The 25,172-nt window shown below is 40.5% G+C and overlaps 1 protein-coding gene across 1 annotated transcript in view; it reads right to left on the bottom strand.

Annotated features, from left to right (window-relative positions):
* HIBCH (3-hydroxyisobutyryl-CoA hydrolase) overlaps nucleotides 1-23,222 on the bottom strand; it is a 65,733-nt gene extending 42,511 nt beyond the window's left edge. The window contains exons 1-6 of the mRNA XM_067470861.1: nucleotides 23,067-23,222; nucleotides 17,214-17,256; nucleotides 16,415-16,555; nucleotides 14,184-14,268; nucleotides 13,044-13,124; nucleotides 12,517-12,569 (exon numbers count right to left, since the gene is read on the bottom strand). Of these exons, the coding sequence (XP_067326962.1) occupies nucleotides 12,517-12,569; nucleotides 13,044-13,124; nucleotides 14,184-14,268; nucleotides 16,415-16,555; nucleotides 17,214-17,256; nucleotides 23,067-23,098 (435 nt within the window). The 5' untranslated portion in view covers nucleotides 23,099-23,222. The remainder of the gene's footprint in view (nucleotides 1-12,516; nucleotides 12,570-13,043; nucleotides 13,125-14,183; nucleotides 14,269-16,414; nucleotides 16,556-17,213; nucleotides 17,257-23,066) is intronic.
* Nucleotides 23,223-25,172: the final 1,950 nt, after the last annotated feature.

Here is a 25,172-nt window from a genome sequence, read left to right as displayed (position 1 = left end):
GCATAGTAAACCACCATTTAAAGTTGTTTGTTCTAAAGCTATTCATCAGATATTCTCCCATTTGGATGAAGCAAACAATTATCATTTCTGAAGACTTCCTAATTTGTTTGCTGGCTTATCCAAAGGTAAAGTAAAGGTTTCCCCTGACATGAAGACTAGTTGTGTCCTACTGGGGGTGGTGATCATCTCCATTTCTAAGCTGAAGAGCCGGCATTGTCCATAGACACCTCCAAGGTCAGGTAGCCAGCATGACTGCATGGAGCATCGGTATCTTCCCACGGAAGCGGTCCCTATTGATCCATTCACATTTGCATGTTTTCAAGCTGCTAGGTTGGCAGAAGCTGAGGCTTAAAGCAGAAGCTCACCCCACTCACGTCTAAACTTTTATTTTAAACATTAGTAAATATCACCATGGAACCCTCAGATTTTAAAATTCACATTTCCACTTCTCTTCGTTGCCTGGGAGAAAACACCTTCATACTTTTCAGCCTAAAGAGATATCCCAAAAGAAGCCATTACCACTCCAACTCATTCCACGACTATCTGCAAATCCAACTGTCTTGAATTAAGAAAACTATACATTGTCTCTAATCCAGGCAGATGGAGAGAAATATTGAAGTTTTCCAGCAAGAGTCCATACTTGGCAAAATTATACTTTTCTCCTCGGGCAATGGAAGTGCTAACGATAGGTAAAGCAACAAAATTCTGGGTGGAAATACATTGCGTGATTGAAAAAAATGTGCATACACGGTTGCAGATGAAACCTGAAATATATTTGCTGGGACTATTACATGATCAACAGACGGGAAAGGAACATGGAAGAATTTTAAAGTATATGATAAAGGCGACAAGAGTTTTGCATGCAAAAAAGTGGAAAATAGAGGCAATAATAAAACAGAGACATTTAAGCTAGCATGGCAACCAGTTTATTTATTTATTTGCTTTATTTCTATACCGCGTTTCTCAACCTATAATAGGTGACTCAATGCGGGTTGTGACACAAGAGACAGAAAATTGGAGCAGATTATCAGTCACAGTTTCTAAGGGCAGTAGAAATCATCAAGTACATATATCTCATCTAATCTGATAAACAATAAAAACATCACAGTTGACATTTGAGGAAGTAGGCTTTGGAAGCAAATAAGACTTTCAACTGGAGAGTTGGGAAGCTAAGCCGTTTATTACTTTGTTGTTGTTTTTTTGTAGTATATGATAATATAGTGTGTGAGTAGCCTTTTTAAACCTTATGTGTGTTCTGTAATGTGAATAAATGTTTTTTTTGCATTTTAAGAGTGTGTTGATATTTAATAAATAGTATTGCAAATGGCAACAACAGCATTTCTTTATATATATATATATATATATATATATATATATATAGTTAGTTCAAAATATAATATTCTAATTTTTACAGTATAAAAAGTTGAAGTATAATAGGATAATAGGGGAAGCATTGGTGGGGGAACTACTCGGCAAATGGGGAATAAAAGAACAAAGAGGAAAAAAAGAAGAAAAAACAAAAAAAACCAAACCTAATGGAGATTTAGGGAAGAAAAGGAAGGTAATGAGAAAGAGAGAAAAAAGAAAAACTTCCAATCTTCTCCACAGTGGTTTGGATTGTCCTTTCTTAGTTCCTTATAATTCTGCTATCCCCTCTTTGTTTGCTTTCTTTGTGGAACAAATCCTCTCTTGCTCATCAATGTGGCTCTATTAACAGTTTCATTTTTTCTTGTATCATATAGTCTCTTAATGGTGTCGAATCCGATATATTTTTATTTCCACATGTACGTTGGGATACCCATTTTGTTAGTTATCCATGTTAGTTATGTCAATTATTTTCAACATCCAATGTTCTATTGAAGATTTCTTTTGTTCTCCATTTTTGGGCATATGCTATTCTAGCTGCTGTCACTAAATAATTAAATGACTTATCTTTATTTTTATTTTTTACCCATGTCTGTGATTCCCAATAGAAAGTATTCTGGTTTTGATTTCACTTTTATCTCTAATGTTTTCTGGAGTTTTTCTTGAATTTCTTCCCAATATTTTTTGTTATTTTTTAAATCCACCACCTCCAGCAAAGGATCGTTGCCTTGTTACGGTGCTGGAGCCACATAATAAGAAGACAGGAAAGCTTGGAGAAGATAATGATGCTGGGGAAAATTGAATGAAAAAGGAAGAGGGGCCGACCAAGGGCAAGATGCTTTGGGACCTGCCTACCTGCGTGACCGCATTTCGGTGTACGAACCTACGCGATTTCTTCAATCATCTGGGGAGGCCCTATTCTCACTCCCACCCCTTTCGCAGGCGCAATTGGTGGGGACAAGGGAGAGGGTCTTCTCTATGGTGGCCCCCCCAACTCTGGAACTCACTTCCCAAGGATATCAGGCAAGCCCCCACATTGGCAGACTTTAGGAGGAGCCTGAAAACGTGGCTGTTCCAGTGTGCCTTCCCTGAATAAAAGAAATAATTCCCTGCAAAATGTCCTCAGAAGTACTTTAACTATCTGTTGGGTTGTTCTCCCTACATTTCTTTTAAAACCCTCCTACTAGATACATCCTACCTACCTCTGTTCATGCCCAGCGTTTATTTTTAAATTTTAAACTATTATATCTAGCCTGGCCATAGGTTTTTAAACCCTTGCGTGTTATTGCCTATATGTTGAGTCATCTTAATTGTATTGTTTTATTTGCTTATTGCTTGTTGTTTTTATTGATGTGTTGTTGGGCTTGGCCTCATTTAAGCCGCTCCTAGTCCCCTTGGGGAGATGGTGGCAGGGTATAAATAAAGTTGTTGTTATTATTATTATTATTATTGTTGTTGTTGTTGTTGTTGTATCCTTGAAGTGCCTGGCTTGACTTTGAAGGAGCTGGGGGTGGCCATGGCTGATAGGGAGCTCTGGTGTGGGCTGGTCCATGAGGTCATGAAGAGTCAGAAGCGACTGAACAAATAAAAACAAGAAGTCCACCACGTGTGGAAAAAGTTCCTGCATGTTTCTTACATTTCCAACACTGTACTTTTGAGTAGCTTTTTGCTAGTTTTTGTGGAGTTATGTGCCATTGAGACATCATTTTATAGCAATTTTCTTTCAAATCATATGATTATGTATATTTTAATTATTGGTTCCATACTTTTTCCCATTGTTCTAGTTTGATTGGGTGTCCAATGTTTGTAGCCCATTTGACCATGCAGTACTTAATTTGTTCTGTTTCTGTTGACCATTCTAATAGTTTCAGTATAGCTTCATTATTAGTTTCTTATTTTTTCCCAAAAAGTATTTTTCCCAATAAATTCAATTATCTTATCTTTGTAACTTTTTTGTTGTAATGTTTTTAAAGAGATTATCTTTTAAAAGAGCAGAAGCAGCAGTACTGCAGACCCTTCCTGCATCCAAAATCTCTTGCAGGGAAAAAAGGAAGAGGGAGGTTATGATGGCATAGTTATGATGAAAAGCAATCTTATTATTATTGACACATTCTCAGCTAATCTGCTTATTGGAAAGTTTAATGTTTTTATGACAGGCCATTAACGCACTGAAACGTTGCACGTTGTTCCGCAAATAAGGAAGTTCCTGGACTTTCAAGTTTAATTCTATTTCAAAAACCTTCTTTTTGAAAGTGCCAATTTGCATCTTCCCTTTCCCCTATTACTGAGCATACTGTGGACTAACAAACAGAACTTCACTCAAGTAAATTCAGAGAAAAGGTTTCCCAGCAAACAGGGCATTGACCATCGCCACTTGAAATTTATTTGCTTGCCAATTCGTTGCAGAGTTTACAAAGCACATTTGCGCTTGGCATGGATTTCACGTGTTACTTCAAAAGAGCCCAAAACTGGGCCTCTGCAACGAGAAAAAACATTATGTATTTTTGTACTATCTGTATCATTTCTCTATTAAATTACACAAGCAAAGATGCTTAGCAATTCTCTTTTAATTGCATAACTACAGCTTGATTGTGGTGGCTGGCTCCACTATGTGCCAAACACAAAGCTTCTGCAAAATTGCCTTGAATTACTTCTTGCAGTTGGGATTCTGCTGCCCAAGTTGAGCAGCTCTAAAATAACCACTTTCTGAAAATATTAAGTACTATATAATTTTCTCAGAGATAGGACACGAGGGTGGGGAATCAAGATAGCAAATGCCAACGTTGTTCTATTCTAAATGTTGGCATGGTGAAGCTGAATGAAAGGCAAAACTAAAAGCTTGAGAAATCACTGCTACTTAGTTTCAGGGTATATTAAAGATAAATGTATGGTCCAGGCACGTTGGGATTAAAATATTTGAAAGTAGGGAGAAAAAAACCCATTCTGTTTCCATAGCCAACACCATTACACCCAGGATGTCCTTGTAATTCAGGAACCGGTCACCAGAACCTGACCATTCATTTCTCAAGATAAAAACCCTATTGTGAACATGTCCCTGCCTCCTTCTCCTTCTGGACAGAGCAACTTGTTCTGAAGGCATTATACAAATCAAATAGTACTTAAGGGCACAACTGCATGCCATGCAAAGTGTTGACTCCCAAAGGAAATATGAGAGTAGCTCTACAACACCATCTACTGGATGTCTTTGAATTACACTGGAGAGTACATGCGTGGCACACACTACAACAGACCAAGGGAAATGTGTTGAGGAAACTTCTTATTCATATTCTAGCTTTTCAACACACAATGTGTACTGTATTTTAATTAATGTATTACAATATTGATATCCCAGACTGCATTTCAAGATACCAGGACACAAGCATGTAGCCGGGGGGGGGGGGGGGGGGGGGGGCTTGAGGGGCTTTAGCCCCCCCCCCCCCGAAATTCTCATGGTGGTTCGCGAAAAGGCCTTACTGGTGCATTATTTAAACTGTTATGTTTATTTATATCATGATCTGATCACCATACTCAATATATCCCATATGCATGAGGGTATAGGGGTAATGATACAAAAGGTTTGCTAGGCTAGACCCTCTTTCACTCAGACTTAGCCCCCCCTGAAACTCAGCCCCCCCCCCCGAAACCCTCCCTGAAAATTTTTTAGCCCCCCCCCCCCCCCCCCGAAACGAAATCCTGGCTACGGGTCTGCCAGGACAGCATACAAAAGAATCAATTTGAGAAAATAAGTAACTACAATCGCGGAGATTAAGATCCTCCGGGGAGGCCCTGCTTTCCATCCCGCCATTGTCACAGGCACAATTGGTGGGGACGAGAGACAGGGCCTTCTCGGCGATTGATCCCTAGCTATGGAATTCCCTTTCTGGTGAGATCAGGTTGGCCCCTCCCTCCTGTCCTTTAGAAGGATGGTAAAAACTTGGCTGTGGGACCAAGCTTGGGGGACAGGGCTATAAAGTGGAAATAGGAAAGGTTACCAGGCCAATTAGATTTGACGCGGATGATTAGGACAGTTTTAAATGGTGTATTTTAATATTTTGATAAATGTTTTTAATGTTTATGTATTGTAAGTGAATCTGTGTCCCGGCATTGAATGTTTACCGTGTATATGCTGTGCTCTTTGGCGTGAGAAGTGGGGAATATAAATGTTTTAAATAAATAAATAAATAAAATGACACCTAGACTTAAAAGTTTAATTTGTTCCAAGACTAAGCTCTTAACTCAAATCACTCTTCTCTCAAAGCCAATTTCCCCACTGAAATACTAATCCATTCTGACCACTCAAAATACCTCCCTCTCCCCCATTTTTTGATAGAAGAAAATGTATTTTATAAATAACAATTAGTGTATAAATGCACATTCACATGGAAAAGTAAAAAAGAAAGATCAACTTTAAAACGGTAGGAGCACAACATGAAGAGGCAGAAGCATTTCTTCACACTGCACTCATTCCAGCCCCCCTCCCTCTCTTGCTCTCTCTCCATCTCTTCCTTTATGAAACCAAACATACCAGGAATAAAAACCACACAAAATCAACTAACCCAAGTTCCTCAAAGCGGACAAGAGCAAAGCAGACAGCAATCTGCCAAAACGTACAAGAGCACGAAGTACAAGGCACAGAGGCTGCTCCCTTAAAGTTTTGAAGTCCTGTATTCTTGTGCTAGCGCTCCCCCTGGCACTGGCTCTTAACTCAAAATACTGCTCTTATGTCAAAGCTAAACCCAGGCCGAATGACAGCTCTCAACTCAAAATGCTCTTAAGTTGGTATGCTCTTTAAGTCAAGACTCCACTGTATAGTAATAATTCCAAAAGCACAAGGACATCATAAATAAACAGATGATATGAAGCATCGAAAGAGGAAACAAGTTAAATAACTACAACCAGCCCTCCATATTCACTGCAATTGGGGACACTAGACCCCCACGAAAGTGAAAAATTGCAAATAAAGGACAAAATTGTACAAAGAGAACATCTCTCGGAATCTCTAGATTTTCCAGCATGTCTTTATAAGTCAACATCTGCCAGAAGTTGACCACAGAATCACACTGGGCAGGCCCGTAGCCAAGATTTTGATTGGGGGGGGGGGGCTGAGTTTGATTCGCTGAGGATCTACCCTAGCAAACCTTTTGTATTGTTATCCCAATACTCCCACACATATGGAATATATTGAGCATGGTGATCAGATCACTATATGAATAATGTAACAGTTTAAATAATGTACCAGTAAGGCCTTCTCACAGACCACCCTGAGAATTGGGGGGGGGGGGGCTGATGCCACTCAGACCCCCCCCCCCCCCCCGCCGCTACATACCTGACACTGGGGGGATTTAGAGATTCCTAAGAGAGATGGTCTCTCTAAAAATCTCAAAAAAGGTAACAGGATTAGAGGAAGCTTACCACAGAGTCAGATTAAAGGACCTGGAGAATCTTAAGAAAATAATTCTAAAAGACCAGGAAAAAATTAAATAATAGATCACTTCAACCAACGAAATGTAAAAGTACAGGCGGTCCTGGAGTTACTAACATTCAACTTACAAACCAACAGGAAGTGAGAGAAATCTACTCCTCAGAAGGGAAATTCACTCCTGAAGGAGTTTCCATGGGGAAAGGGGGTCTCCACTGAAGCTTTATCCCCAACCCTTGTTTCCATAACAAGCCACATTTTTCAAAATCCAATTATCACAAAGACAGAAAGTGAGATGAAATCTTTTGATCAAGGGCACAGTGAGCAAAACAAACACTACAGGGGTGCTAACCCTTCCCTATGCTATCCAAAGCCTGCATGCATGCATGCATGCATGTATGTGTGTGTGAGGAGTTACACTTAAAAACGTACCTGTTACATACAAATTTAACTTAAGAATAAACCTATACAACCTATCTTGTTTGTAACTTGGGGACGGCCTAGAGTAGAAAACATACCTCACCCAATACTGATATTTCTCTACAATTTTTAATTCTTACATGCAAAAAAATGGAAAGGGAAGTTCTATCAATCGCACACAGAGATAAGCATGATACTGCTTCAAATGATACCAGACTTTCCTATTAAAGATGTCATTAAGCGGCATAAATCAAAGCACACACAATATCGAGGACTAGGCCAAAACCTGGGGGATGTCACGTGCTTTGCTGGCAAGGAAGTCCTGAATGCATACTTTGACATCTCCAAATAGGACTGACAAAGTCTCCTAACCAGAGAGTGCTACTGTCAGTCAATGTTTACCAATTCCTGCACTCCCTTACAAACTGACCATTAGGGATGGGTCGATGGAAATGGTTTTGTCAAAACAACTGGAGAAACATAGCTTCTTCTCCTATATGAGACAAACTGAACTAGCTGGACCAATGAAAATATTTTACTTCCAGGTTTGGCATGCTAGCATCTGAACTCCACTATGACCAGTATCCATGCAATTCAAGGGCAACTATCACAATACAGTACTTTAACTGACAACTGTCTTGAAAACTCTGCAGAAAAAAGTGCATGCAATTAAAATATTTACTTTACATTTGTTTATTTATTCATTTATTTATTTAAAACATTTATATTTCGCACTTCTCACCCCGCAGGGGACTCAGGGCGGAGCACAAACATAGAAATGGCAAACATTCAATGCCAGGACATAAACCCATAAACATATGCAAACATTAAAATCACTTATATCCACATTAAAATCTGTTGTTTAAAAACCATCTCAGGACACCATTTTGCCTCACTGCACTGCCCCAAAGGCTAGGTCCCACGGCCAGGTCTTCACCATCCTTCTGAAGGACAGGAGGGAGGGGGCTGATCTAAAATTGCCAGGAAGGGAGTTCCATAACCAGGGGGCAATCACTGAGAAGGCCCCGTCTCTCGTCCCCGCCAAACGTGCCTGTGATGGTGGCAGGACCGAGAGCAGGGCCTCACTGGAAGATCTTAGTCTTCGAGGTGATTCATAAAGGGAAATTGACCTGCAAAATCCACCTTTGCTCATCATGACTTTCAAACGCCCACCTCCTGCGCAAACGGTGAGGCACAAACAGCGTGAAAAACAATAACTAATGGCTGTGAAATGGTATCCTGCGTGTCGGTGGCTGTTTACTGAAATGAACAGATGACAAATGAATTGTTAGAATTACAACTCGGTGCTGCCAATAGATGATTACAAAAAGCAGGAACATTCAGCTAAGTGCTCATCCAAAGCGACACTACCTTCACCCGTGCGTCATTATCACAACAATTGCTTACTGCACTCGCCTCATAGCTGGAGGGGGTGTGAATTCACTTAGCCAGACAACAAATGCACAAAGAAGAACTTTGCTAATTGGATGTCACTCAGCTCTGAATACATTAATAAGCTGTCTTTGCTGTAACACTTAGCAAGCACTTTCTGGGTGCAAAGTGCTATAAAGTGCTCTTTGGAACAATCACAACTATTCTTAAGGGAAAGGAAGGAACACAATGCTATCCTTCACCTTCAAGGCCATGGGACGGGGAGGGAAAGAACACATGGTTAACAACTGGATCTTCAAACCAGGCCCATGTTGGGTTATTGTAGATTTTTTAGGCTGTATGAACATGTTCTAGAAGCATTCTCTCCTGATGTTTCACCTGCATTAATGGCAGGCATTCTCAGAGGTTGTGAGGTCTGATGCCTGCTATAGATGCGGGCAAAATGTCAGGAGAGAATGCTTCTAGAACATGGCCACATAGCCTAAAAAATCTACATCAACCCAGTGATTCCGGCCATGAAAACCTTCAATAATACAGGCCCATGTTCATTCACACTGGTGATGAATGCACTCCCAGCAGTACAGAAGCTTATTTATTGTTGTTATTGGCTAGCAACATTAAAATTAAAGTTATAGAGATCCTATGATGGGACCTCCAAGAGTCCTGATCATTAGCTATCCTGCTCAGGACTTCAAACTGAGGGCTGAGGCTTCTTTGATTGAGTCAACCCACCTATCATGCATTTTTCGCCTTTTCCTAATGCCTTCTTCAAACACACTCTTTTCAAATGAGCCATTTCATCTTATGATATGCCCAAAGCATGACAGGCTCATTTTGTTTATTTATTTATTTATTTATTTATTTACCCTATTTATACCCTGCCTTTCCCTATCCTGAAGGGGACTCAAAGCAGCTTACGTATAGGCAATTATTCAATGCCTTAGAACACATACAATACCAATAAACATTAATATTAAATTAAAATTAATACATCCTTTGAGTGAAGGACATACATTGGGTCGTTAGGTGTCTTGTGTCCAAATTTGGTGTCAATTCATCCAGTGGTTTTTGAGTTGTGTTAATCCCACAAACGAACATTACATTTTTATTTATATAGATGATATCTCAGGGGGTTTTTTTAAGAAAAAAAGGGCAGTCATCTATTAGAAGTGCTTTGATTGAGTGTTCCTTCACAAAAGAATAGTGTTGGATTGGGTGGCCTTTGTGATCTCTTCCAGCTCTGTTTGTCTATGATTTCTGAATAGCCAGCATTTGCAATTTTTAGAGAAAACATTCTTAAACATCTCATCTCCTACTTACAGAGCTCGTCTACAGTCCATTCTTTGCTTATAAAACTGTTGCATAAACTAATGACTCTGCAGCAGACCAATGGCAAAAGATATACTAAACAACTTTGTAAACATTTACTGGGTTTCTGTATATAAGGCTGTACTAGGCCTCTATAAGATAATCCATTTAATCTTCCATTTCCCCCTTCAACGTGAATTCAGTGGCCCAGAAATTAATAAAATGTTCCCACTGAAGTCCTACTGGTTGCCATAAGTGGAAGCGTTCTGCTTTTCATCCTGGCCTACCCCGCGGTATTTTATCTTGGCAGATGTTTCCATCTTTGTACCTAAGTTCCCTTCTGGTATATCTCATTTAAAGACAGATAGTTTAAACAAGGAAACATCTGCAGAACTCATTAAATACTCAATAAAATAAAACAAGATTCGGTTGCAATTTCCCACAACGCACTCTGCGTGTGCAAGACCTTTAAGTATCGAGTACCTTGGTTGATAAGCAATTTTGGTTTGAATTCACTACCTACTGCAACAATAATGCTCAAACACTCTGCTTATTTTTGACTTGAGAATCCTTCTTTGGAGGCTGGGGATACTTTGATTGTTCTTTTCCTGCATGGCAGACATGGTTGGACTAGATGGCCCATGTGGTCTCTTCCAACTCTATGATTCTATGACAACTAACTACAGAAAAGACTGGGAATGCCTTAAAGCTTCAGAAATTGTGAGATATATTGATATACTGCACATTTGAAATCACAGTCTTTTCAGTCTCTCTCAAACCAAACCTAAGCAAAACCATGACAGATGCAGAGTGGCAAAGATCAACAAACCAGTTTCAGCCATGTCTTGTAGCAACATGAAGCCTAGAACATTGTAGGAAACTCAACTTACTCCTGCTAGACACGGATGAGTGGAAGCATTCCAATGAGTTCCCCCTTCTTTTGCTCTTTTTGTCAGATAAGGGTCTAGTCACTCTGCAACGAATTCATCGTTTTGAATATGTTTTTATGAATTTTCACTTTTTAAAATACCAATGATATTTAATTCTGTTTCAATGTTTGTATATTTTAAATTGTATGGAAATGTTTTTAATGTAAGCCCCTTTGAATCTCCTGGTAGAGAGAAAAAGCAGGGTATAAATAAACATAGTAATAACAGTTTTATCAAACCAAGTGGATTAAAACGAGTCTTTTGTTAATTTACACTAAGTAGTTATAGCTCCCAGGTGGTGCAGCGGGTAAAACCGCTGAGCTGAACTTGCTGACCGAAAGGTCGGTGTTTCAAATCCAGGGAGTGGGGTGAGCTCCTTTTGTTGGCCTCAACTTCTGCCAACCTAGCAGTTCACAAACATGCAAATCTGAGAAGATCAGTAGGTACCGCTTCGGTGGGAAGGTAACAGCACTCCACGCAGTAATGCTGGCCACATGACCTAGGAGGTGCCTACGGACAACGCCGGCTCTTCAGCTTAGAAATGGAGATGAGCACCACCCTTCAGAGTTAGACACAACTAGGCTTAATGTAAGGAGAAACCTTTACCTTTAGTAATAGATCACACACTGTTAATTAACAACATGACAGGATCGCAAGAAGTGGAAAGACACTGATAACAAGTGGTGGAATTGGGTCTGTTAGAAGAGGCACGACAAAAGGATTTTCTTTTTTGTTGCAAATTGAGAACATTTGGTGCCTGCACAGAGATTAAGTATATGATGGTGTCCAACGGTTAGTAGGAGAATATATACAGTATGTATGTGTATACACAGACATACAGGGAAAAGACTTTTACAGAGATGACACATGCAATTCCACAGAAGCCAAGAACTTTATAGGGGCTGGGCAGTGTTGCACTATTAGGACAAGCGACACCTAGTGTTCTTTCTCTCTCTGTGCTCCGCTCAGAAAATGCAGGAGTTTTACTGTGTTTACGCTTGTCAGCCCTGCTGACTCTCTTGCTCATAGCCCTTCACTTTGTTGTGGCATTTTCTTACTCTTACTTTTCCTCAGGACTCTCTTGTACCTACCTTTTCCTTAGGTGTCTGCTTTGCAGGGCATAATATACTGTCTCATCTTCTCCCTCCAGCCATTCAACCTTTGGTGTCTGCCTCAAAACTTCCCCTTGCCTTGGAATCCCTCTCCGCTAAGCATTTCTGTCCTTCCAGGACAAACATGACTTCCTTTCTCTGCATCTATCTGGAAATTCACCTCTGCCAAGGTATGCTTTCCTTTCCACAAAACAAGTAAAGAGCTTTATGAAAATGTACACGTAAAGTGCTTGTCAGACAAAATGTGCCTCAATGAATAGTACATTTGTGAGCATATCAGAAGCACTAAAACAGTCAATTTTATTAACATGTCAAACATCACTCTTTGGGCCCTTCTACACTGCAATACAATATTTATTTATTTACTCTATTTGTAGCCTTTCTCTACCCGAAAGGAGACTCAAGGAAGTTTTACATGTGGCAACTATTCAATATCCAGATTATCTGATTTGAACTGGATTATATGGCAGTGTAGAAGGAGCTCCTGAAACCAGTAAAGTTGATCCACTGAAACTTCTCAAACTAAATGAAATATGTCAATCCAATGTATTAAAAATACGTTTCTACTTACACCGCCCATTGTAATTCCACCAATAAGTGCCACATATGGTTTCTTACAGGTACCTGTCATAAATACAGTAATACATTTGTGTTTAAAATAATGCAAAGCACAAAATGACCTTGTAAATTTGTATAACACAACATTTTTTTTCAAGTGAGATTTCCCACAGGTAATCATTCCATTCTGAATTCCAGAGGGAGTATTTTATATGCCTTTTAATGCCTATATCAATATTAATGGGAAAATATGTTAATATTTGTATAGTTTCTGATATAGACATATAGATGTGCACCATCATAAGTATTTTGGTGTACACTCTAAACAAAAGTTTTGTTGGTGGTTGTTTTTTTTTCCAAAAACACACTTAGCTTAACAAAACTCTAAAAAAAACTGCTAACAATAAAATAAGACACAAGCAGGGCAATAAAAAACCAGAACACATTTTTAAAAATCAAAAAATATCAATAAAAAGCATCAGATTAAATCAGTTAAACGCTACACTAGTGACCTGCACTTCAATGGACTGGCATACATACCAATTGCATTGTTCAGGACGTATTCTTCTCTGAAGAAATCTTGTGCAACACTGTCTCCACTTTTCCTTGATTCAAAGATAGCTTGCAAAAAAAAAAAAGTATCAAAATTGGTCACTGGAATGCCTGAAATACTAAGGATGTTGACTCTGCAATAAACATGATAAACAGCACAACATAGCCAAGAAAACAAAATAAGCCTCAACTCTGGGCCAGTTTGTTGTTATTGTGTGTCTTCAACTCATTTCTCATGTAAGGTTACCCTAAAGCGAATGAATCACAGGGTTTTCTTGGCAAGATCTGAAAATCCAGCGTTCAGTAAATGACAAGGATCCTCTCACTTCTGCACACCACATACCATGCAGTTGTGCACAAGTCTACATAGGGATCCCCAAATGCAGCAAACACAAAACAAGGAACATGAAAGGTACTGCAGACTACTTCAGCCAGAGAAGTCAGCCATAGCAGGGCACCTGATGAACCAATCTGGACACAGCATATTATTTGAGAACAGAAATGCTGGGAAACTCTAACAACCACCATGTCAGACTACACAGAGAAGCCATTGAAATCCACAAGCATGTGGACAATTTCAACAGAAAGGAGGAAGCCATGAAAATGAACAAAATCTGGTTACCAGTATTTTTAAAAAATCTCTAAAATCAGAACAATAAATAAAGAGTAACACTCAGAAAACAGGGGAATTCCTCATATGAAACAATCAGAGCCAGCTAACACTTCCCAACAAAGGATCCCGAGGCAGGAAGCAGCCAGGCTTTGAAGCTGCAGGGCTATTATACTGGTTGTTGGTTGCTTTGTGCTGTTGTATTTGCATTTTTGAATATTGCATGTTTGCAATTTGAGTGCTTTGAGAACCACCCCGAGTCCCTCTGGGAGATGGTAGCAGGGTATAAATAAATTATTATTATTATTAAATGCTAATCAAGCAGGCCTATTGGAAGATTCACACTTTCTTTCTCCCACCCTGGATGTTCCACTTGTAAACCCCTTTCCAACAGACCTCACAACCTTATTTAAACCCCAAAGCATAAGACTAATGTGAGTGCTTATTTTTTATATGAGATGGCACCACCAAACAGAAAAAATGTTGGATTCTTAGCTCTGTGACACTCAAATCCTCACCTCTGATATCACCCCCTGCACAGAAAGCTTTATCTCCAGCACCCTTTATGATAATTAGAAAGGTGTCGGGATCCTGTTCCCATTTCTAAAAAAACAAAATAAAGAAAAACTTTTATTTCAGAAGATCAGCAATATGCAATTGCTCCACCACCACCACTACCACCCCCCCCCCACCAGAAAATGATCTTGATCCGATTGCCCTGGAATCATAAAACATTGATGAATTGACCTGAAGCACTACCTTATCATAGGACCCTTCCACACAGCCATATAACCCAGAATATCAAGGCAGAAAATCCCACAATATCTGCTTTGAACTGGGATATCCACACTGCCATATATTCTGGTTCAAAGCAGATAATGTGATATTTTATTCAGCTATGTGGAAGACTCACTGATTTCACTATGTAACAAATTTGGGGAAAAATCTGTCCTGGTTTGAAAGTGTTATTTCCTGTTTAATTGAAAAGCAATTATTATACTCCAAAAAATTAGGTTAGGTTAAATTGGTTGAGACTCTGTGAGATGTTCATTGAAAAACTATAGTAAAATGTGTTGCAGGATGTCCTGCAAAAAGAAAGTTTTTGCAGTTTAATAAACATTTTCCATGTTTTTATGATAGAACCAATTAGAAAATGACATTTATAGCCCACGAACAAAAATCATGTTATGTATTCTTTTCCTTGGCTAGAGTGCCAGTGGTTCTCAACCTTTGAACCTCCAGATGTTTTGAACTTCAGTTCCCACCATTCCTAAAGCTGGTAAGCTGGGTGGATTTCTGGGAGTTGAAATCCAAAAAAACCTGGAGACAGATCAGGTATTCTAGACAGAATTTAGATTCCAACTCAGGTTCAATGAGGCCCCTTCCACACAGCTGAATAAAATCCCACATTTTCTGCTTTGAACTGGAATATGTAGCAGTGTGGACTCAGATATCCCAGTTCAAAGCAGATATTGTGGGATTTTCTTCCTTGATATTCTGGGTTATATGGCTGTGTGGAAGGGCCCTGAATTTCCAAAAGTCGGTCCACATTTTTTGCTATCAATATTCAAGTGGAAAGAGTAATCAAGGGGTATCGATTTGAAATGCTATAACTGCTACAACTGTGAGTAGCCTTCCAATGGCTAATGTCAGAAATCCAATATCAACATTTTTATTATGGTCCAAAGACCCTTATTACACTGTAGCATACAAGTTATACAGGTAATGGGATTAAGAGCATCCAGTTGGATAAAAATTGCAAACAGTAAAAACTGCTTAGAATACATGTTGGCTAAAAACGAACATAAAAGACTATAAGAAGTGCTGGCATCAGAAATCAAAGCCCAAACAAAAGTGCACTTTGGTTGTGAATTGGAGTTCCAGGCATCAAGAAGGAGGAAAGAAGAGCAAAGCACATATAACTGGCTTTCGAGTAGCTAGCCAAGCCTCTAACTACCACCTGGAAGCAGGAAAGGAACCTGCACAGTGTAAAGAAAAATAAAACATTCCTAATTCTGCACCGAACCAGTGGGCTACTCTGATTGGGTGCAGTGCATCATTATGCCTATTTTTTCCCTCTTGAAAGAGGAATCTGCTGCATTTGATGATGGGCTGTGGACTGGTAGTTAGGAGGGTGAAAAAATCCCCAAGGCAATTTTCAAAAAAATAAATGGGAGGATCTGAGGGCCCTTCCACACAGCCCTATGTCTCAGAATATCAAGGCAGAAAATCCCACAATATCTGCTTTGAACTGGGTTATCTGAATCAACACTCAGATAATGTGGGATTTTCTGCCTTGATATTCTGGGATATAGGACTGTGTGGAAGGGCCCTGAGAGATTTGAGGGTGATGCCTAGGGTGCTAAGTGTCACATGTGATTCAAGAACCACATTTTGCTCATTCTGGGTGTAAAAGGAATCTCGCTCTCCATTCTTCTGCAAAGGGGCAGACTCTGAGAGAAGGAGAAAAGAACTTGCAGACTGGGTTAGGTCCTGATTAAACAATGTTGAGGTACTAATTCCCACTGAGGCTGTATCTACACTGCCCTATATCCCAGGATTTGGTCCCAGATTATCTGCTTTGAACTGGATTATACTAGTCTACACTGCCAGATAATCTGGGATCCAATCCTGGGATACAGGGCAGTGTAGGAGGGGCCTCAGTTTTTGCCACAGTTCCTGAGTCCTTTGCTACCCCATTCTCTGGAAATATAGGGATTGGACTGGCCATTTAAATCGAATTACCAACCTTCAGTTGTGGATATATCTGTCGAATCATGGAAAGAGTTAATGCATTCAGAGCCTTGGGTCTATTCATAGTTATAACACCAGCACACCCTTTTTTCTCAAGCAGAACATCAGGTGAAGAATCCGCAGTCCCAGACATACTCTGTATGGAACAAAAACAACCACAATTAGGATTTGTAAGATAACACTGCCAAGGGCAAGTTGGTTCATAGAGGATGCATGCTGTTCTCCAGAACAAGGGTAAGAATCATGCAACTTTCCAGATGTTGTTGGACTGCACCTCCCATCAGCCGCAGCCAATATTGAGGGATAATGGGACATGTGGTTAAACAAAATCTAGAGGGTCACAGTTCCCCAGTCCTGTGTATATCTAGGATCCTTGTGCACACCCATAGAGCCCTTATCCCATTCAAACAGCATTTTTTTAGATTCAGTGGTTTTTAGTTTTTATGGTCTTTAATTAATTTTTTAAAATACCAAGCACATTTAATTCTATGTTAATGTTTATATATTTGTAGATTTTAAACTATACTGAAAGGCTTTTAATGTAAATTGCTTTGAGACTCCTTGTTGGAGAGAAAAGTGGGGTATAAACAAACATAACAATAATAATAATAACAACTCATCATAACATAAATTACTTTCAAGGCCCCCTTTAGTTTCAAAAGTGGTTTTAGTTCAGGCTTCTGATGGAAAAGCAAAGCCTCAAAACACTTTGCTTTGCAGAATAAAGTGCACCATTCTTTGTTTTGCTATCATAATGCCAACCCATCCAACACAAAGGAGACCTTTATACTCACTAAGTGCTGTATTATAACCTGCAGCCTGTTGAATGACTTCAGCCTGAAAAGAAGAAAATCAAGGTCAACCATATCTCTGCCACAGCCAAGGTAAACATTTCAAGCAATTTCCAGGCTTTTGCCCAACTTGTTCCTAGACACACACAGCCTATGTTTTCAGTATGTTTACCAACTGTCAGGATTTCTGGGAGTTGTAGGCCAAAACACCTGGGGACCCACAGGTTGAGAACCCCTGCTATAACACTTAAAAGGTCAGGCTAATCTGGGCAATTGTCATAGATTAAGTAAATGTTTCCCCTTGACATTATGTCCAATCATGTCAGACTCTGGGGGGTGGTGCTCATCTCCATTTCTAAGCCGAAGAGCCAGTGTTGTCCATAGACGCCTCCTAGGTCATGTGGTCAACATGACTGCATAGAGTGCTGCTTATTATTATTATTATTATTATTATTATTTATTAACTTTATTTGTACCCCACTAGCATCTCCCGAAGGACTTGATGCGGCTTATCTTCTTGCCAAAGCAGTACCTATTGATCTACCCACATTTGCATGTTTTCAAACTGCTAGGGTGGCAGAAGCTGGGGCTAACAATGGGAGCTCAGCCCATCCCATGGATCCAAACCACTAAACTTCTAGTCGGCAAGTTCTGCACCTTAGCAGTTTAGCTCGCTGCGCCACTACAGCCCCCTGGCCATAGATTATGGGGTATTATAGCCCAAAACATATAAAAAATACAAGGTTGGAAATGCCTGGATTAGTTATATAGAGTAGTTCATTTATTTTTTGATTTCAAACATTTATATCCCGTCCTTCTCAACCCCCAAGGGTGGCTTACAACTGGCAACCATTAATATCAACAGCAACAAACAATCACAGTACACAACAAATTAACATTAAATAAACAACAAAATTATAAATATACATTAAAATATTAAAGCATTAAAATATTAAAACATAGGGAAGTCAAGCATTAAAATATTAAAACACAGAGAAGGCAACACTTCTCTAAACTTCAGATATTCAGTAGGTATGATTTAATCTCATAACACAGATTTTTCAACATACCATCTCAAAATGATTCTTCAAGTTTGCAGGCTTCATTTTGTAAATCTGCACTAATTAAAGAACCTGTTATGGTTTAGACAGATGAAGATAAGGGGTTTGGGGGTTCGGGGCCTGATGGTTCTGTAGGTGAGCAAACAGAGGGGGTTTTGGAGCAAAATGATAGTTTTGTAGATGAGGGAATGGAAGGGGTTTCAGAGCAAGATGCGTTTGCTGAGACAGAGTGCGAAAGTGGAACTGTTTTGGAATCCAACAGGCAGGGAGAGGAGGAAAACATTAGCTCATCCAAGGGAGAAGCTGGCTTAGACAGAGATACCAGGCTGCTTCTGAGGAGGAAGATTCAGGTGCAGGAAAATCTGTGAGAGAGGCAAAAGCAGGCCTCTCAAGGTCAAAGGAATGTGTTGATGTTTTGCAGTCCCTAAATTAGTGAGAGAGCTGTTAGGATTTTAGATCAAGCAATGTCGCTACTGGAATGACGAACTCCCGTCTCGTTCGTAGTGCATGCCTTTAGTTCAAGACCCAACATTCACGCGCAAGTTTTGCTCCTTGTTTTCTGGATTTACCTTTGGATTCATGCCCATGTTTTGCCTCTTGTTTCCTGGATTCATATTCATGTTTTAACAATTGTTTTCTTGATTTACCTATTGCCTTTGAGACTTGCTTTCTTTATTCACTCTTGGATTTTTACCCTTCCATTTGCTAAAGGTGCCTTTGGCCCTTTTTATATGTGTTTTTATCAATAAACTCTTTATCACCATGTTTGGTTTCTTGGTGAGTGCTGTGAGCAAGGTGAACTCCTGCTGAGGTGCAACAGAACCTATGAATTTAGTATCTATCCAAAATTATTTCTAGACATTTCTATTTTCCCTACTCCACACCCCAATGACCAGCTGTATGAAAAGTCCTGAAAGTGTCAAAATTATTTTTAAAAATAGTAACTCAATGGTTCGATTTATAAATTATATTCTAAGCAATCTTCAACTTTCTATAAAAATCTTATGTGAAATTAAAACAGGAAACTTGAACAAACTTTCTCCAAAGCATGGACATTACTTCCTTTATATTATACTTTCTCCACATCTTAAGATAAGTGAACCTGCATAATGGGCCCATAAATAGGTATAGATTTCCCCTGACATTAAGTCCAGTTGTGCCCGACTCTGGGGGGTGGTGCTCATCTCCATTTCTTAGCCAAAGAGCCGCCATTGTCCGTAGACACCTCCAAGGTCATGTGGCCGGCATGACTACATGGAGCGCTGTTACCTTCCACCAGAAGCAGTACCTATTGACCTACTCACAGCTGAATGTATTCAAACTGCTAGGTTGACAAAAGCTGGTCCTAACAGTGGAAGCTCATCCCTCTTTCGGTCAGCAGCTCAGCGGTTTAACCCGCTGCAGCACCAGGGGGCCCATAAATAGACTCTAAAGTTATTTCCAGTTGAGTGGGAAGCAGGCCACTAAGCAGGATACAGCTCCTAACTGCTTAGAAAAAAAAACCTGGTCATCAGATCACTCTTGATAACATTCAGACAATGGCCTATTATTCAACTTGACTTGGGTCACCTTAACATGACTTTATACAAGTCAGACTGCCTCATGAAAAGGCTATAGGTCAGGACATAAAAGGGAAACAGGCGTATGTTAGCAAAGTGAAAGCATACTTGAGGAATTATTTTTAATTGTAAATTACCTGAGCTCTTAAAATGAGAATGGCCTAACCCAGTGGTCCTCAACCTGGGGTCCCCAGATGATTTTGGCCTTCAACTCCCAGAAATCCTAACAGCTGGTAAACTGGCTGGGATTTCTGGGAGTTGTAAGCCAAAAGCATCTGGGGACCCCAGGTTGAGAACCACTGGCCTAACCCTTTCTCACTCAAGCTTCCCTTGTTGTTGTTGTTGCTGTGTGCCTTCAAGTTGTTTCTAACTTATGGTGATCCTAAGGGGAACAAATCACAGGGTTTTCTTGGCAAGATTTGTTCAGATTCACAGACAATGGCAGTGGCAAACCTCTTCTGTTTAAAGATGTGAAAGATTGTCATAGAATAAGAGTTGGAAGAGACCATATTGGCCAACTAGTCCACCCCCTGCCTTGCAAAGCACCCATGACAGATGGCCATGTTTAAAAGCTTGCAAGGAAGGAGATTCCACCACACTCCAAGGCAAAATTTCTGTCATGGAAGAGCTCTGACAGTCAGGAACTTCTACCTAATTTTCAGGTTGAATCTTCTTCCCTGTAATTTGAACCCATTCTTCTGAGTCCTAGTTTTCAGGGCAGCAGAAAACAAACCTGCTCCCACTTCCTTATTATGTCCTTTCATATATTTATGCATGGCTGTCATGTCTCATCTCAGCCTTTTCTTCTTCAGGCTAAACATTCCCAGCTCTTTAAGACGCTTCTCTTCAATCTTCGGGGGAGGCCCTTCTCTCGCTCCTGCCTACGTCAAAGACGCGGCTTGTGGGGACGAGGGGGAGGGCCTTCTCCGTGGTGGCCCCCATGGCTCTAGAACACACTCCCCAGACAGGCACATACCCGGACAGCCTTTAGAAAAAGTTTCAAAACCTAGCTTTCCCGGTGTGCCTTTGGGGACTGAACTACCAATTTCCATGCCATGCCCCATCCCTAGTCCAACTTGTCTACCTGATGTTCTTCACCTTATCTCTCAGTTGATGTTTATTCCACTGTTATTCCATCTGAGCCCCCTCATAAATCATAGCACTTCTACCTATCTCACCTATGGGTTTTATCAATTTCTTTTCACCTTAGTCATGGGCCTCGCTCTCTTTGTCTAATTCTATTACCATTTTATCTTTTGTTTTTATTATGATTTTGTTATTGCTATTTTACTATGTTATCATTAAGTATTTTATTTGATGTTTTTGCTTTGTTTATATGTTTTTTCTTCATTATAATTTCGCTTGGGCTTGGCCCCATGTTAGCCGCCCCGAGTCCCTTCAGAGAGATGGTAGAGGGTATAAATAAACTATTATTATTATTCTCATAGGACTTCATGGTCTCCAGACCTTTGATCTTTTTAGTTGCCCTCCTCTGGACACCTTCCACCTTTTAACCAGGGGCTGTTGGGGGTGCTCAGAATGCGATTTTCCAGCTTCTTGGCAGGGGGTTAAACTGGATGGCTCATGAGGTCTCTTCCTTGATTCTATGATTTAAAAACCTAGCTCTTCCGATATGCCTTTGGAGAGTGACCCTATATTTCTTTCCAGTTGTTTCTCCCATAATGATGTCCTCATATTTGCACTTCCCCCACCTTTTTTAAGGCCTGACTCCACTGTTCCACCCCCCAAAACCTTTTCTCTTACAAATATAGCTTTTTCATTGCTATCTCACCCAGAGTTTTATCATTTTATATCGTACATTTGGCCCGCCCACTGTGTTTGGTTTTTCACTTTGTATTTTGCCCTGTTTTATTTTATTCTTATGTTCTACTTATTTTATTGTGATATTATTTTTGCTGTTCTGTATTTATTTTGTTGTTATGTATTATCAGGCTTGGCCTCATGTAAGCCGCCCCGAGTCCCCTCTGGGGAGATGGTGGCGGGATATAAATAGAGATTATTATTATTATTATCATTTAGCGTTATAATATCAGGGCACTCACCAAGCACAATGTCTAGATCAGTGGTTCTCAACCTGGGGTCCCCAGATGTTTTTGGCCTTCAACTCCCATAAATCCTAACAGCTGGTAAACTGGCTGAGATTTCTGGGAGTTGTAGGCCAAAACATCTGGGGACCCCAGTTTGAGAACCACTGGTCTAGATCCAGGGAAGTCATGCTACCCCTCTATTGTGCCTTGGTTAGATCACATCTGGAATATTGTGTCCAATTCTGGGCAGTACAATTGAAGAGAGATATTGACAAGCTGGAATGTGTCCAGAAGAAGAGGGCGACTAAACTGATCAAGGGCCTGGAGAACAAGCCCTATGAGGAGCAGCTTAAAGAGCTGGGCAAGTTTAGTCTGAAGAAGATAAGGCTGAGAGGAGACATGATAGTCATGTATAAATATGTGAGGGGAAGCCATAGGGAGGAGGGAGCAAGCTTCTTTTCCGCTGCCCTGGAGACATGGACGCAATGGAGCAAAGGCTTCAAACTACAGGAAAGGAGATTCTACCTGAACATAAGGAAGAACATGCCTTTTCTTCAGGCATGTTTAGCCTGAAGAAGAGAAGGCTGAGAGGAGACATGATGAGCACCATGTATAAATATGAGAGGAAGTCATAGGGTGGAGGGAGCAAGCTTGTTTTCTGCTGCCCTGGAGACTAGGATGTGGAACAATGGCTTCAAACTACAAGAAAGGAGATTCCACCTGAACATTAGGAAGAACTTCCTGACTGTGAGAGCTGTTCAGCAGTGGAACTCTCTGCCCCGGAGTGTGGAGGAGGCTCCTTCTTTGGAAACTTTCAAACAGAGGCTGGATGGCCATCTGTTGGGGGTGCTTTGAATGTGATTTTCCTGCTTCCTGGTAGGGGGTTGGACTGGATGGCCCATGAGGTCTCTTCTAACTCTATGATTCCATGAAATTGGAAACACTGACTCTTTCATCCTTCCATGAACATTTCTTGAGCTTGGCTGCAGGAGAAGAGTTCAGGACAATGGAGTGGGGAAAGAGCAAATGGTGAACTTTCCGCACTCTTAGTGTGTATCTACACTACAGAACTAATGCAGTTCGAACCCACTTTGAGTGCCAGGGCTCAAGGCTATAGAATCCTGGGATTTACAGTGAGGTCAAGCTGTCATTCCACTCCCCAACCCCCTTTTTCCCCTGGAAATTTACCTGGGCAGCCCTTGCCTTAGAACCAGCCCCATCGCAGCTGTCCTCACACCAAACACGTGGGCAAACACTGGCAGGCGGCGCGCACCCTGATGGCGTCACTCCCGCGGAAAAATCCGAACTTTGGAGAAGGGAGACAGCGGCCTAGAGCGGTGGGTCGCGCAGGATCAGACAGCGAAGAAAACATAGATTCCTGATAGAGTGACGCGCCCACGACACATTTCCGGGTCCGCTTCAGATAAATCCATGCTTCCCTTGGTCAGAAAGAAGAGTGGCAGCCCATAGGAATCAATGGGAGAAAGGCAGGGCTTTTCTTATCTTTGGTTTGCTATTATATTATAGTTCAAGTGACATTAATCCTTACATTCCTGCATGGCAGCAAGACTGCAGCCTTGCAAGATTGGTTGGAAACAATATTTTTTTATTTTAGTATGTAACTTTTATGGAGGCAAGTTTTAGTGTGTGTATTTGTAATGTTTTTGCTGTGTTTATGCATTTTAATTGTTTTGTAACCCTCCTCGAGCCACGAAGAGAGGCGAGTAAGAAATAATATTATATTATTATATTATTTGCACTTCCCAAAACATATTATTATCATCATCATCATCATCATTATTATTATTATTAGAAACACAACAAGATGAGTCCACAGCAGACAAGATCACTCTGCTAGCTGTTGTATTGGATCACATGTTGGACACTTCCCAAGTGTCTAGGACTGTGTGATGCATCGGCAAATGATGCGTGTAGATCCCAGTAAGGTGGCCTTCTGCAGCTGGCAGATGGTAATCTTGTTAGTGCCGATTGTGTTTAAGTGCAGGCCAAGGTCTTTAGGCACTGCACCCAGCGTGCCGATCACCACTGGGACCACCTTGACTGGCATGTTCCAGAGTCTATGCAGTTCAATCTTTAAATCCTCATATCATGTCAACTTTTCCAGTTGTTTCTCTTCAATCCTGCTGTCACCTGGGATTGCAACATTGACAAGCCATACTTTGTTTTTTAACATGATCATGAGATCAGGAGTGTTGTGCTCCAAAACTCTGTCTGAATCCCGAAGTACCAGAGGAGTTTGGCGTGTTCATTTTCTTTAACTTTTTTCCAGCCTGTGATCCCACCAGTTCTTTGTCGCAGGCAGATGGTATTTGTGGCACAAGTTCCAATGAATCATCTGAGCAACGGTGTTATGCCTCTGCTTGTAGTCTGTCTGTGCAATCTTCTTGCAGCAGCTGAGGATGTAGTCTATTGTTTCATCTGCTTCCTTGACTTCTCAATTCTGGCTTTGATGGCATTTGTTCTAATGGCTTGTCCTTGGGCTGCCAGAATCAGGCCCTCCATCTCCGTTTGTTCCATTTGTGAGCCAGAGCATTATTATTATTATTATTATTATTATTATTATGATGTTTTGGAAAGTGCGAGTGATGTCTTTACAGTGACATCTACAATGTGCATTTTGATATATTTTTTTACTGAAGAAAATCTTGATCCACCCTAATGTCTTCATAATTGGTTTTAAAATTATCTTTTCCTTAAAAAGAAAACGTATTAGCATTAGAAGTAAATCTGTTTTTCCTTTGCCCTTTCTTCCTAGATTTTCTTCAGTGTTCCTTCCAGGTCTTTGCAATGGAGAGAGTTTCTAGCTCTGCAAAATAAAAGACTTGGGACTTTCATTTTCGCTCTGATCCCTTTCTCAATGATGTCTTTTGCAGCAGCGCCATCTGGAGGCTGCTATGGTCACTGCACCCCTCCTTCACTGCTTTTGCTCTTTCAAATATATATGTCTCCTACAACCCTATATAATGCCCTTTCTGTTCCTGAGTTATAAACGTTATTCATTTTAGTTGTCCTCCTCTGGACGCATTCCAGAAGAGAGATGTTGACAAGCTGGAATGTGTCCAGAGGAGGGCAACTAAAATGATCAAGTGCCTGGAGAACAAGCCATATGAGGAGCGACTTAAAGAGCTGGGCATGTTTAGCCTGAAGAAGAGAAGGCTGAGAGGAGACATGATAGCCATGTATAAATATGTGAGGGGAAGCCATAGGGAGGAGGGAGCAAGGTTGTTTTCTGCTGCCCTGGAGACTAGGATGCAACGGAGCAAAGGCTTCAAA

Source organism: Anolis sagrei, chromosome 1 (genome assembly GCF_037176765.1).
Source record: "Anolis sagrei isolate rAnoSag1 chromosome 1, rAnoSag1.mat, whole genome shotgun sequence".
Classification (NCBI taxonomy): domain Eukaryota; kingdom Metazoa; phylum Chordata; class Lepidosauria; order Squamata; family Dactyloidae; genus Anolis; species Anolis sagrei.
The sequence above is the reverse complement of the archived record's forward strand: the minus strand, read 5'-3'. Positions and strand labels throughout refer to the sequence as shown.